Raw genomic sequence first — 13,989 nt, 5'->3', positions numbered from 1 at the left:
CGGTTTGACTCAGAGGATAATAGGTTGATCCTAATGTTTCTCTGTATTTCTCTGCAGGTTTTTGTGAATTTTGCCAAGCAACAATCAAGAGAGGACGATACCATTGTGTTGCATCCAAAAGCTGCTGGGGCACAGCGATATATTGAAGCCACACCCCTCAAGTCTTTGGAGAAGTGAACTTACCTCAGTGAGCTCAACTGGAAGACGAGAAGTCTTCCATTTTCTGGGCCGCCGTGTCCAAAGAATGCGCCCTATGGATGCGTGTGTGCTTCGGACGACTGAAACTTAGTTGGTAGAACTTGAACATCCTCTTCAAATAAGACAGAAGATTCTCTACAATGTCATCATGAAGTCTCGCCCCTAGCCTGGTAGAGATAAGCAACTGGTGCATGATACTAAAAACACAGAGAATGAACCGGTTGTGTTCTCCAAATTTGAGCAAAAGAGGTCTTCTCATCGGCATTTGGCGGAACCGTTGGAACGGGTCAGTCCTCGTTGATCCATAGTGCGGTGTTAGGCCTCGAAAGGCAGTCTGTAAATGGGACATGACACACGTCGTGTTTGACTGATGATCCGACATGTGGCAATACTTTGCTTTTCCAGTAAACAGGGTTAGTGGGCTTTGGATTTGGAAAGTGTGGAGCATTTATGTGCCTGGTATATGTTCCACGTTCTGCTCACCTCGTAGGCCTTGCAAACTAAATGAAACAGAGCTTGCGATTTATGACAAGGACTTTGATTGATGACATGACAAAGAAGTTCAATATCGGGGTGTAATGGGAATGTGAAGAAAGCCTAGGTCCTGTGTATTTTTTGCTTCAGATGCCAAGCAAGATAATCTTTTTTTTTTGCCTTCTTTAGATATATGAAACAAGCACTCAGAGAAGCATTAGCCTTAGCACTTTATTCAGGCAGCTTTAATTGAAGCATCACAATTTTTACCAGGATGTTCTGCTAGTGCAGTACAGCTAATGATTTTTACAAAGTTTTCTTCCTGCTGTGAAATTCATTTCAATAACATGTGTTATTTTTATGCCACCAATGTCTTGTTCAGTCTTTGCGCTTTATCATGTATATGTTCAACTTTGGTAAACTGTCTGCATCCCACCAGCACTTGATGTCATTAGAGGAACACAATGTCTCAAAAGTGATGTTTCTGAGAGGGGCATCATGTCAAATAAAGGTACATTTTTCCTTAAGATGTGGGTCTTTTCCCTAGACATCCCATTTCATGTGTTTTTACGCTAAAATTACTCACATTCACATTTATACAAAACAGCTTTTGACAGTTTAATAAAACCTGAGATTAGACAGTAAGGGCTGGAGAACAACAGCAGCAATCACTGACTACCTGATAAGCCCGTACACATTAATGCCAGAAGTTACACGCCTTCTTCCATTTCTCTGAAGAAAACGATCTGAGATGTACGACGGTGAAGCTTATTATTAGCATAATTAAATGTCTGCTTTATCCTCCTGAGAGCTTAAAAGTGATGTTGCACTCCCAAATGGATGTCGTGACGTTTTAAATTCTAGTCTGCTAGTTTGCTTCCACAGGCACTTTATTATGAGCTAGAATATGTTTTATTTCTTTCACTTAACCTGAAAAGTTTATTAGTGCTGTGAGCATTCATCATCGAAAAGAAGTGGCACAACCTATGGGGTAATAAGCCAGCTTGCAACGAGAAGTACTCACTGGTTTGAATAAGGGTTGCTAAAATGCTGAGATGCCATTTTCAAAATTAAGTCAAGTCCTGAAGAAGCCAAAATATATATATAAAAAATCCAGTGGTTATACAGCATAGAGAATATGGCCGCACAATGCCAAATCAAACTCCTAGCAAGAAACTAAAACCCATTGTTGAAACTGAACAGACAATTAAAATATCCCCAGCTGCTTTTAACTGCTCCAGTATATTGCCATAATATTATTCCCTCTCCTTTCAGTTCATAGATATAAAAATAATTTGCATAGTGCTGGCCTCAGCAGCAGCAAACGTCTTTGTTTTAGTGAAAAACACTTGTGGGGAGTGAATAAACACGCCTTATATGCTACAAGAGTTCATGTTCTGATCTCTACTCAGAGAATCAGGGGGATAATGGCCATCCGGAGGCTGGGATAGTCCTTGAACTCCCTGCTGTAGGCTCTGTGCTTCCCTTTGGCCCAGATGGTCATCTGGATGAAACCCAGTAATGCGTACAATGCCACTGGAATACAAAACATACAAGCATGAGAAGAATATACACATTTTGGTGGATTTATGTCAACTAAACTTGATGTGCTGTATACCTGGCAGACACTGGGTCATGATGGAGAAGCTCACCCAAGCTCCAACCTGCAGTATGTGTCAAATATGCAGGTAAAGAGGTAAATACACAAGCATGGGTGATATTCATCACCATGATGAATTACTATAATGTCTATTACCTCATATGTGTAATTTGGACAGGATACAAAGAAAAATAGCCATGTGAAGGGGTTCTTTGTTGGCGCAGGAAACCGTCTGATCCTAGATCCTGAGATAGAGAGAAAAAAAAATGATAAAGTTTGGATAACATTTAAATATTATTTTCAGTAGTTCTTTCAATGAAGACAATATATTGTAGACACCCATATCATCCATGTTTCCACGGTGGATCAACTGAAATAGGGTCGTGTCTAAAAGGTAATTTGTAAAACTCTCGCGAGATGGTTAAGGTTAGGATAGGTCGTTGGGCAGCGAGTCTTGCGAGAGTTTTTGCAAGTTTTCGAAATTTGTGGGTTACCTTCTGGACACAACCTTAAAACAGTCTTAGCATGGAGTACTGAGCAAATGATCTAATGGGAACAAGCAAATGGTTTTAGATTGCTTTAGTGTATGATTTCATCACACAAAATCTAAATTTATGTCTTCAAAACGTGGTGTATTCCTCCTTTAAGTGCTATGGAAGCAAACAGGATGAAGATCAACAACTCACCCTCTCCTTTGAGATTATTAAGAGTCAAGTGAATGGAGAAGTTTCCCAGCTCGCACATCTGGAGTAGAAATAAGGATTTCACACTTACTGTCATGCATGCACCACATATACTGAATTTATGTTGAGTGAATACCAGTATACGTACGGCAAATATGACTAATGCATAGTTGACTTGTAGTTCTCCATATGCTGTGAAGAGAGAGAGGCTGGTGTTGATAAGCTGCATAAAGTAGAGAAAAACAAGTGTGTGTGTGTGTGTGTGTGTGTGTGTGTGCGTGTGTTTGCGTGTGTGTGCGTGTGTGTGTTTGCGTGTGTGTGCGAGTGTGTGTGTGTGTGTGTGTGTGCGTGCGTGTGTGTGTGTGTGTGTGTGTGTGTGTGTACGTGGGCTGACTTACATGGAGGTGTATAAAGAGGGTGGTTGATATAGTATGCCAACCAAGCTGAGAAACTCCAGTAATAGGCACAATTCTGAGAGGAAACAAACAATACAGACGTATGAATATATGAAAACGAAAAAAAATTAGCATGATGTACAATGAACCGATCGATTAAAATTAAAATAACTTGTTTACTTTGATTCAATTTCTATCTTTGAACTATTAAAACACAAACTTTAAGACCTATAATAACTTCCTCTCCTTATCAAGACACTGTGCTGTGAGACTGTTGTAAGCAGCATTCTATATCCTGAGGCTAAAATCAGCACCACAACAGCTGGCATGGGACAGGGAAAAAGAGGCCGCACATTGTTAGAGAGGTGAGCACATTATCAGACGCTCTCCTTTTCAAGGTCAGTCATGTCCTCACCCTGACTATTGTCCTGAGAGGCATGGTCCCATGGGAGAAACGATGCACAAAGATAGTCTCTATCAACCTCTTCACATAGTGGAAGGTGTGACAGGCACAGGCTAGTCTGAGACACAGAGAGGTGAGGATGAGGTCAGAAGTACAAGTATGTACATTTAACTGAGGCGCTTGCATTCTTGTTGTAGTACGCAACTTCATCACATTGTTTTTGCAGCAGATTTAAAATTTTAGATGGGAAAAGATTAAATTTAAATGATCCCTGAGTGCTAAATTGGGTCACTGCAGCAACAAAACGTTTGGGATTCTGCAAAGAAAGTGCAACATACTGTAAATAATAGAACACACCTGAATAATATAAACATACACAACTACAGTAGATGCAAAATAACAATATCAAGAATAATTGTATAAATAACTGAGGAGGTATGATGGTGTAAAAGATTAAAAAACAAAAAGAAATGGATGACAGTCAAAACTCCTCTTTGTAAGGTTTGGAAATTTGCTTGGGGTACTAGTACAGTACAATGACGAGGGAGAGATATGGATCAATAATCAGATCAACATGAATAAAAGAGACTTTCTAAACCATCCTTTCATAGATAGCAACATCAAATATAGATTTTTTTCAACAACAGTTATATTATATCATGTCATTGTAGATGGTACACTGACGTGAGATAATACAGTTACGTTTCTGAATTCATTTTACAGAGACTGAGCATCACTCCACAATAGCTGTAGTTCCATATGTAGTGAAGCATGAAATGGCAGTAAAAAAAGTACATGACAGACTTCATAAATACTAAGAGAGGTGGAAGGTGGTATCAATCTTCTCATCAAAGTCCTGACAAGAAGGTGGGTATATGCATATTTTCTAAAAACATGGAACTATTCCTTTAAATGTGGTTATTTTTCTAGAAAATAAATCAAACTAATGTCTGTAAACTTGCTTCATGTCTATCACAACCTGCGCTATAGTTGAAGTTTCTTTTCCCCACGTACAGTACCTGACAACAGGATGAGGACTGGAGGTGAAGGCATATTTGTGTGAGTAAATGTACGGTACTCGAAAATAGAAGAGGAGGTAGGTGAGAAGGGGCCCAATGCATTCTGCTAGAAACACCTGGAAACAAAAGAAGAGAAATAAATAACACTTCATACTATCTCTCTACTGTGGAGCCCGGGAGGTGTCATGGAGAAAAACAACAAACAAATTAATGCTCTCAATTTAATACTTTGTGCTATTTGTGCACACTAATTAATTGTTTTTCTCTCCATGAAACCTCCTGCGCTCTGTCCTCTGTACTGTACTTACATTTGTAAAAAACAATATCACAAAGGTGATATCTATGACAGTGCATTGCAGCCACCCGAGGAAAAAAACAAAAATGGATCAGTAACACATTATAAATTATATATTATATTACATGAAAAGTTTGTTATAACAAGATGTTTTCACATTATTATGACATACAAACTTATCACGTTATAACAAGAAACTTTTCTTGTTAATACAAAATACTATTTATCTTGTTATAACGTGAAACTTTTCATGTTGAAACGTGATAAGTATATTGTTATAACGTGAAATAACAATACAAGTGATCACATAATAACATGAAATGTTTTATGTCATAACAAGTTAAATGGTATATTGTTATAACAAGAAATGATTCTTGTTATAACGTGATACGTTTGTATGTCGTAATAACGGTAAAACATTTGCTAAAACAAACCTTTCACTTTATAACGTGATATTGATCTGTTTTATTTTTTCTGGTGTGGCTGCTAAACGCTTCTGTAGATATGCAAACAAACAGAAAAAAATGTGTAGCATCGTTATAAGTAAAAGTATGTAGGCAAAAAACCGAGATATCTTGAACCAATGTTGAATCACTTGATTTATATAGTATTGTCATTACAATATAGTACAATATAGTACCCCAATATTATGTCAGCCGACATTAAGTATATTAAATTGGCAGTAAACGGTATATTTTTGGCATTATTGAGCAAAAATTCCACAATAACCTTTCAGGATATTGTAATTCAAGTGATCTGAGAGAAAACTAGACTTCTGCACCTCCTCATGGCTCTGTTTTCAGGCTTTAATAAATTTAGTTCGTGACGGGAGACTTTGACCAATAACAGGTCATTTCATTGAGAGAGCGTTCCTATTGGCTGTGCTCCGGTCATGTGACCGGAACTTGGCGTTCCTTCACCAGATTTCACGGCAGTGGCATCACAAACTTTCTCATTTTACAGCTAAACCATGTGCTACAAGATGATTCTGAAAACATTTGAGTAGAGAAATAGGCATTAACGTAACAGAATATTGATTCATATTTGATCAGCGCTGCCTAGTTTGACCGTTTGGTCGGAGTTCGCGAGTGATTGACAGCCGGCTCTCATAGACAGCAGCTGGACAGCAGACCTCAGATCAGCTCTTACTGCTTGTTTTCCTCCGGTCTGTGAAATCTTGCAGATGCCGTTAGGAGCACCGGAGGACACAGAGGCACAGGTTTTCAGGTTACCTGTTTCATGTCCTACTGTCACGATATAGCGACCGTTTTATAAAAATAACTTTTTTTAATCATATTTGCTCCAATCTCGCCTACTTCAGCTTTAACTTGAAGTGCCAGATCTCTTTTTTCTCAGTACTGGTACATCAGTAATCTTTGATTGTGTTCTTCTTACCATAGTCCAACCTAACTGTGGACCAAGATCTCTGAAGTACATGTTGGCAGTAGTCCCAACTGGTAGATTCTGTAAGATTTCCTCATCTCTGAGGGATTTGTCCTCTGAAAAAGGAGAAGAACAACACAAAAAAGCCCAGGCAATATTTTATGTACACAAATTCAACTTCACCTGAAATCGTACCATAAATAGTTCTAATATCTGGTGGAAAACATCGACTCAACATCGATTATCAAGCTTTGTGGAATTGACCATATTGAGAGAATTCGTAATAACAGTCATGCTGAATGTACATTTAAGCAGTCATGTGCAAAGCCTTGTGGCTTAAACTGAGGTGTCACAGTGTTTTTAATGAATGCCTGATCAGTTTTTCAGCACACGTTCTCTCTACCTGCAGCTCATGGGGGCACAGCCTCAGATAATATGTTGCACTAATTGGATGACATTTTTAGAATATAATCAGGGGGAACTGTCCCAGATAGCTTTAAACCAAAGTCTGCACTCTGTGCTTTTTAGTAACAAAATAGCCCTCACAGTCCATTCAAAGCCCCGCAACATCACACCTCATGCTAGGCCTTTCTTTATTTGCCTTTACTGTTTTAATTAAGCTCAAATGAATGGGAAAAAGGATGAACATCAAGCAGTTTAGCTTTTATAGTGAAAATAAAGGAAGAACAGAGAGTGGTTTCCACAGTGATGGTTGCTCTGTAAAGATGTGGGGCGCTTTTCAAGTCTTTTATTCACCTGTGGAGGTCATTACAAATGTAACTGAACTTTCTGGGTAATTTAATTTAAAAATCTCCCTTTCAATTCACCCGTTGATCACATCTAGGTTTTGATGCTTTTTACCGCGTCATTTCCCTCCAGTTATTTCAGTAGCGTTGCTGGACATTTATGTCTCTTCTAAACTATGCACTTCACATTATGGACATGAACTCTTTGGGATGCTGCACTGATGTACTAAGCTGAACATGTCTCAACTTAAGTCACGCCAAAAATTGCATAAGTGTCAGATGATGAAACAGCAGCGCCTGGTCTGGTGATACATAGACATTTCTCAATAAATGACAATTAATCACTGCATACCTTTTACAGAAAGGGCTGATTATAAACAACAAAAGCTTAAAGTTGCAGTAGGCAGTATATTTTTGGCATCATTGCTGATGAATATGGCAGCATATTGTAATTCAAGTGTTCTGAGAGATAACTAGACTTCTGCTCCTCCTCATGGCTCTGTTTTCAGGTTCTAGCCCGTGATGGGAGACTTTGACCAATCACAGGTCATTTCATTGAGAGAGCGTTCCTATTGGCTGTGCTCCGGTTAATGTGACCGGAACTTGGCATTCCTTCACCAGATTTCTACAATGGCGGCGGCGTCACAAACTTTCTCATTTTACAGCAAAGCCGTGCACTACAAGATGATTCTGAAATCGAAATAGGCTTTAACGTAACATAATATTGATTCATATTTGATCAGCGCTGCCTAGTTTGACCGTTTGACAGCAGACCTCAGATCAGCTCTTACTGCTTGTTTTTCTCCGGACTGTGAAATCTTGCAGATGCCGTTAGGAGCACCGGAGGACACAGAGGCACATGATTTTTCGGGTTACCTGTTTCATGTACTACTGTCACACTATAGCAACCGTTTTATGAAAATAACTTATTTTAATCATATTTGCTCCAATCTCGCCTACTTCAGCTTTAACTGCCCCTTTCCTATTTGTATACTAAACAACTTTATACCTGTTTTTACTTCATGTTACCTATCTAATAATGATTACAGCTGAGAAACAAGTTCTGCGTTGCACATGACATTTACAGCTGCATTTTGCAGGAAAAGAAATCTTGTGTCATAATGGCCAAAGGATAAACACACTATAGACTATAAATAAGATCTTGGAATTGTGACGCATATGCTTATCCTAAATCATATTATGGGACTACAACAGTATCACAGTGAGCTTTCATTCCACCGCTGAACACCTCACTTTTTCTTTCTGTATACAAAGCATCAGACATTGGATTGTAAATAAACGAATGCTGTCTGCAGTTTACTGACACTGCCATACACTATTTGTGGGTGATGAAGTCCAATTATTTAAAAACAAACAGTATTAAACAGTAAATAGTTACCACCCACTGCAATTTGGAGCCACGTTTCCCAGTGCATTACTAATATACATATGGAAAATGATCACAATATGGCTACTTACTGGGATCAAGCATGAGGGCCTGTCTTGCTGGATACCAGTGAGGATCTGAGCAGATTAAACACACACATACACATTTACTGTACATACAGGGTTGGGCAGAGCTGGCATTGGACACAGATTTTAGCCTCCAGCCCAGTAATAATTGATCACAATGGAATAACGTTGAGCTCTGCTGCTCTGATGGATTCTGACGGCCTCAGGCTTGGCAAACATTTGGTAACATTTCTGACCAGACACACACTGGTGACAGAAGCACTGCAGGCTTCAGAGGAGCGAACAAGAAATAGTTTTTAACCGGACATCGTCTCTGGGGAAGTGATGATTCACTCCATAGCACAGCAAGTTTATCAATCATCATTTTATCTAAGAACCATATGAATTCAAGTTGTAGTTTGCAGTAAATGTGCAATAAAAGATACAAAAAACAATATAATATCAATTGGATATCTCCTGCAAGTTTTATACAAGGGCACCCGAGTACTATACAAGGCATTGTTATTTCACTAAAAACATAAAGGCCAGCAAAAAAACACTAAACAATATATTATAGAACCAGAAACTGCATATGAACACTCACGTGATTTGTGAAAGAGGCTCTTGATGTCTGCTATTGTTGAGTGAGGCTCCACCTGAATGGAATACAAACATTAAGTTGTAACCTTGCTGTGTTATCAGTGAAGAGGCTGACAGTGTTTCTTGTGTTAAAACCCCAAAAGTTCACAGTCAAACTCATGCTATGCAGCCAAAACAATGTTCCAACCCACAGAGCTTTATTTCAAATTCTATTGGATTCCAACAAAACCACGTTAAGTCAGGCTGAAATGTGCAGAAGCATATCTAAAACTATGCCAGAAAAAATGGACTCTGGGGTTTGAATATTTCACCTAGTGTAAACATAATATAGTTTTAGTGAAAATTTGGAAGAAACCGATACAGACTATATATGTTCAGACAGCAGAAGAAGATTATTTTTCCAACTGTAATAAAAATAACTTTTTTTTCATATTTGCTCATTAAATCCTGACAGATAATCTGTGAAAGAATCAGGCTCTGCTGCCTCCTCCCAGTGCTTCTAATGACATTTGCAAGATTCCACCGTGCCCAAAGAAAAACATCCAATCAGAACAGAGGAGTCTCTAACACAGCTGTCAATCAGCTCTTTTATGACCCCGCTGCCATGTTGGAAAACAGCCGAGCATAAACCAAGCACCGCCCACCGGCTGGAGCAAACTTTCTCACTGTACACTCAAATACGTTTCTGAAAACATTTGCGAGAAATAGGCATTACAGTAACAGAATATTGATTCATATTTGATCAGCGCTGTCAAGTTTGACAGTTTGATCGGAGTTCGCGAGTTTGGTGAGCAGTGATTGACGGCTGCGTTAGAGACTCCTCGGCTATGATTGGTTGTTTTCCTCTGGTCTGTGAAATCTTGCAAATGCCATTAGGAGCACAGGAGGACACAGAGGCACATATACTACTATCAGGATATAGTTGCAGTTTGAGCAAATATGGCAAAAAAAGTCCTTTTTATTAAAGTTACCAACTGTAGCTTTAATTTGAGCTTTTCTGAGGAGAAACAAGAGTAATGGTGTAGTCACAGCAGTATGTCAGCATACCTTATCTAAAAAACAAAGCTGCTCTTTGGTCTTGGCGTCCAGGACTCTCACCTGAAGAAAACACAATGTACTGCCTTTATAAAGCACAACACCAAGGTAGTAGGTTTCACACAAACATTTAAGAGATTTTCATTCATGCCTCAGATTCATTCACTGAACATTCAGAATGTGGTAAATCTCATAATGATCTGTGGACTCTACTTGCCAACTCAGCAACAAAGCCACAGGCTGTAAACCCTGGATATACTTTCACATCCCTCTCAGGATAAGACTGTGCCTATCCATTACCAGAAGGCTGGAAATACAGCATGTAAATGTGATTAGAAGTCGACTCGATATGTGTCTCTATCACACAGTATTTCTATACACCTTTGCTGATTTATGTAATCAGGTTTTTCTCATAAGCCACATAGCACTTTATCTTCTTCATTAAAACCTCTTTAAAACACAAAACATTCATGATATTGCCACTAACATTGCCACTTCAGAACATACATGGTTTGAACTACACGTTACCCGTTCTACATACTGTATATCTACATATTGGCTCTTCTTTAGACGGCTTCTCTTGCAAGAATGAGCAATAGGGATTATAGGAAACGTTGTCTCAATTTAAAAAAAACCAAATCAAATCACCACTTCTTTGAATAAAATATGGACAATTTGAAATAATATTGATGCCTGCATGAAATACTTGTTTCTCAAAACAAATAAGATTCTTCAGTATTCTTGAATCAACCATAGAAATATGAATGCAATATGATATGGCTAAGCAAAGCTGCCAATCTTCTAAGTGGCTTTGCTGCCAAGTGTGTCCAGTTTTCCTGATCAAATCCCGTAATCTCAATCTGAATAATGAGACCGGCTGAGTCCGGTAGGGAAAAAAGGATTTGTGTTGTCCTGCTGCTCTCTCGCACACATCTTTTTCATCTTAATTAGACCACGTCAGTGGTGATGTACAGCATATGCAAGGAGGATGGTGGGTGGCGGCCCACAATTTGCCCTGAAAGCACTCCATACTGTGCTGCTCAGCAGAGCTGTCCTAGCTAAATTGGTTCCCTTACTGGACAGTGTAATAACCCGCTAATGGATACCTAAAGATTTGCTGAGTGCACAGTAGAGAAAGAGAGAATGAGAAGGGGAGAGAGAGGGAGAGCTCTATACCATCTGCTGTTTGCTTTGCAAAAAAACACAAGTTTTGTAAGTAATTTAATCTTCTGCCAAGGCTTATTTTACAATATTCTAGTCATTAATTATTTCTTGATTTGTGTCAGTAGCACCTTCATTTTATTTTCAAACAAGAAATAGATTTTGCAGCAAATATCTTTAAAAAATTGACACTCTCTTTGAGTTCTTGCAACCAGCAAAACCTCCCAATACAGAGATTTTCACTAAAAAATACACAGCAATACACTTCTAAATTTAAAATATGAATATTTCATCATGCTACTTTTTGCAGTGTGTGTTCATGCTTTGCAGGATCCGAGCACAGGGCATGCTGACGTCTCAGTAAAGGGCATCCTGGGAGACGGGTTTGTTTTGCTCTCTATGCGCGCTAACCTTCCCAACTGCGTTCTAGGGGCACATGTTGATGCATTTACGTGTTCCCGGAGAGCATCAAGGGTGTCATTAGGGCTGTGGGATTTAAAATGGTGTGCACTCGGTCGTGCTGTGCCCTTGTAAATGTGATTATCAGACGCCCCTGTCGTCTCACGGGAACACAGGGCGCTGCTGACAGCACAGGTCATACAGAACATGTGCATATGTGCTCGTGAGGGATTTGTGTATAGGTGGTAAAGTGGTTTTTCAAATGAACATTTATTCTCTGTATACAAAGTGTATTTTAAAAAACCTTTGACATCAAAGGTTACCGGTTATCTCTTAGCCGTAATAGCGCCTCTTAATGTGGAAGCTGATAAATGTAATGGCTGATCTTGAACTGCAGGATCATCACTTCAAACACCAAGATGATGATGAAGCTGATTATCTGCATGTAGGCTAGCTGCCCAGCTCTGACAGCAGAAGGAGCATCAGCTAAGATGAGGTTACTAAGGTGCTAAATAGTGGGGCTGAGTTCCCTGTGGTGTTCCATTAAAAGCTACAAGGAAATGAAGAAAGCACTTTGACTTTGGGAGGGAAAGTTTCAAGAGTTTAGCTTGTTCAAATCCGCAAATTCAAGTGCAAAGATTGGTGTTAAACCTTCAGAAGTTCTTGCCTGTCCACACATCTTGAAAAGTATAGTGCTAATCTTGAGGCAGAGCAAAGGTTAAAGGAATAGTTTGACATTTTAGGAAATACGTGTAGCCTATTCATTGGAGAGTTAGATGAGAAGATTGATACAACCCTTAGACATTTCTCATTTAAACTTACGAGATCAGGCTTGAGAAACATATCTTTCTTGTAAACCATCTAAATATTTGCCTTTATGTAACAGTTACTGAGAGCATTGCACACATTCTAGTCAGAGCAGGTTGTAAATTAGCTTGAATTCATAGGGCTGCACTTAGTGCCTTGTCTACTTCTTCATACTCATAAGGCCTTGTGAGACAAGACTGAAGACAAGAGACAAATCATGAAAAGAGCTCCAGCTTAGTTTTGTTTACTCTCACACAGAAAGTTGGACTTTATAAACTCTGCAGACACTTTAAGCTTCTTCACTATTTGGGGAATTCAGCGAGCCACACATTTGTCTTTCTAACGTGTCATGAAGCTGCTGAGCAGAAGGATCGCTCCAACATGATGAGACGGACATTCATTTGAAAAGTCATGACTGTGGCTCTTTAAGTATCCCTCAAATAGTTGTCCTCAGTGTCTGATGTCAACATGTGCTAGTTTGTAGCTGGACAGAAATCCATTAACAAAACTCTTGTTTTTATGGTAAATGATGCTCAAAGCTAGATGTCTGAGTGACAGAACAGTGCAAAAAAGCTTCTGAAGATGTTTCCAAGAATCTAAATCATTAAAACAAAGACAGAGAAGAAATTGTTAATGCAACCTTATTAATGATCTCCCAAATTCTGCTTGATCTCTATCAAATATGGCTCAAAGGGACTGTCATGCTCGAGTGAGGCCCTGTGAAACAAAGTAGGCACAAACTTTAAAGTCTCCATGAGAGAGGGACAATCAAAAGTTTCACTTCAAAATGCATTCAGTGGCACTAATACCGCACATTTAGACTTACCTCAAAAAAGGTGGTCCGACTCATGGCGGTGGATTATTATCAAGTCCTCTGTGTACAAGGTGAAAAAAATGACCTTAAACATCAGTATAAGCAAACACACACACGCACACACTCATTCCTCACACTCATACAGAAGCAGTTCCTCTCCTTTCGAGGACAATCCCTGGACTGACCCCTTATTCTTCCCAGCCTACTTTTCTCTCTCTATCTCTTTCTCTTTCTCTCTCTCTCTCTCTCTCTCTCTCTCTCTCTCTCTCTCTCTCTGAGATAGTGCTGGGACACAGAATCACTAGAGGCACTCCAGAAACCCTGCACATGCCCTCCCCCCTGCTTCTTCCTCCTGCTTTCCCCTCTATCTGTTTTTTTCTGTTAGTATCTTTGGAGAAAAGCACTTCGCAGAGTCCAACTATGCTCAAGTTAGAAGATACCTACCTGAGATGGAGGCAGCTGAATAGTGCAAGAATGTAGGAGAATACCAAAAATGATAAAATACATAGGACCTAGGAATCCTTA

General features: G+C 39.2%; 2 protein-coding genes across 4 annotated transcripts in view; one reads left to right on the top strand and one right to left on the bottom strand.

Moving 5' to 3' along the window:
• abca4a (ATP-binding cassette, sub-family A (ABC1), member 4a) overlaps positions 1 to 1,201 on the top strand; it is a 39,595-nt gene extending 38,394 nt beyond the window's left edge. For all 3 annotated transcript variants that reach the window (XM_037757286.1, XM_037757285.1, XM_037757283.1), the window contains one exon: positions 58 to 1,201. In XM_037757286.1, coding sequence (XP_037613214.1) covers positions 58 to 177 — 120 coding nt within the window. In that variant the 3' untranslated portion in view covers positions 178 to 1,201. The remainder of the gene's footprint in view (positions 1 to 57) is intronic.
• LOC119480745 (very-long-chain enoyl-CoA reductase) lies at positions 885 to 13,706 on the bottom strand. The gene is made up of 13 exons (XM_037757287.1): positions 13,477 to 13,706; positions 10,296 to 10,346; positions 9,253 to 9,304; positions 8,676 to 8,720; positions 6,463 to 6,566; positions 4,773 to 4,888; positions 3,766 to 3,871; positions 3,354 to 3,426; positions 3,104 to 3,147; positions 2,959 to 3,016; positions 2,429 to 2,517; positions 2,291 to 2,336; positions 885 to 2,208 (listed from the first exon to the last, which is right to left on the bottom strand). Exons 1-13 carry the CDS (start codon positions 13,498 to 13,500, stop codon positions 2,081 to 2,083), a joined length of 936 nt encoding a protein of 311 aa, XP_037613215.1. The 5' UTR covers positions 13,501 to 13,706; the 3' UTR covers positions 885 to 2,080.
• Positions 13,707 to 13,989: the final 283 nt, after the last annotated feature.

The sequence above is a fragment of the Sebastes umbrosus genome, chromosome 21 (assembly GCF_015220745.1).
Source record: "Sebastes umbrosus isolate fSebUmb1 chromosome 21, fSebUmb1.pri, whole genome shotgun sequence".
Taxonomy (NCBI): domain Eukaryota; kingdom Metazoa; phylum Chordata; class Actinopteri; order Perciformes; family Sebastidae; genus Sebastes; species Sebastes umbrosus.
Note: the sequence above shows the minus strand (reverse complement) of the source record. Positions and strands in the feature narration are given on the sequence as shown.

Excerpts from the sequence above, each read along its gene's own strand:
- LOC119480745 (XM_037757287.1), bottom strand. The coding sequence starts at position 13,500 with ATGAGTCGGACCACCTTTTTTGAG. Across the intron at positions 9,305-10,295 it reads AGCTTTGTTTTTTAGATAAG|GTGGAGCCTCACTCAACAAT; the intron begins GTATGCTGACAT and ends TATTCCATTCAG. Across the intron at positions 8,721-9,252 it reads GAGCCTCTTTCACAAATCAC|ATCCTCACTGGTATCCAGCA; the intron begins GTGAGTGTTCAT and ends TAATCTGCTCAG.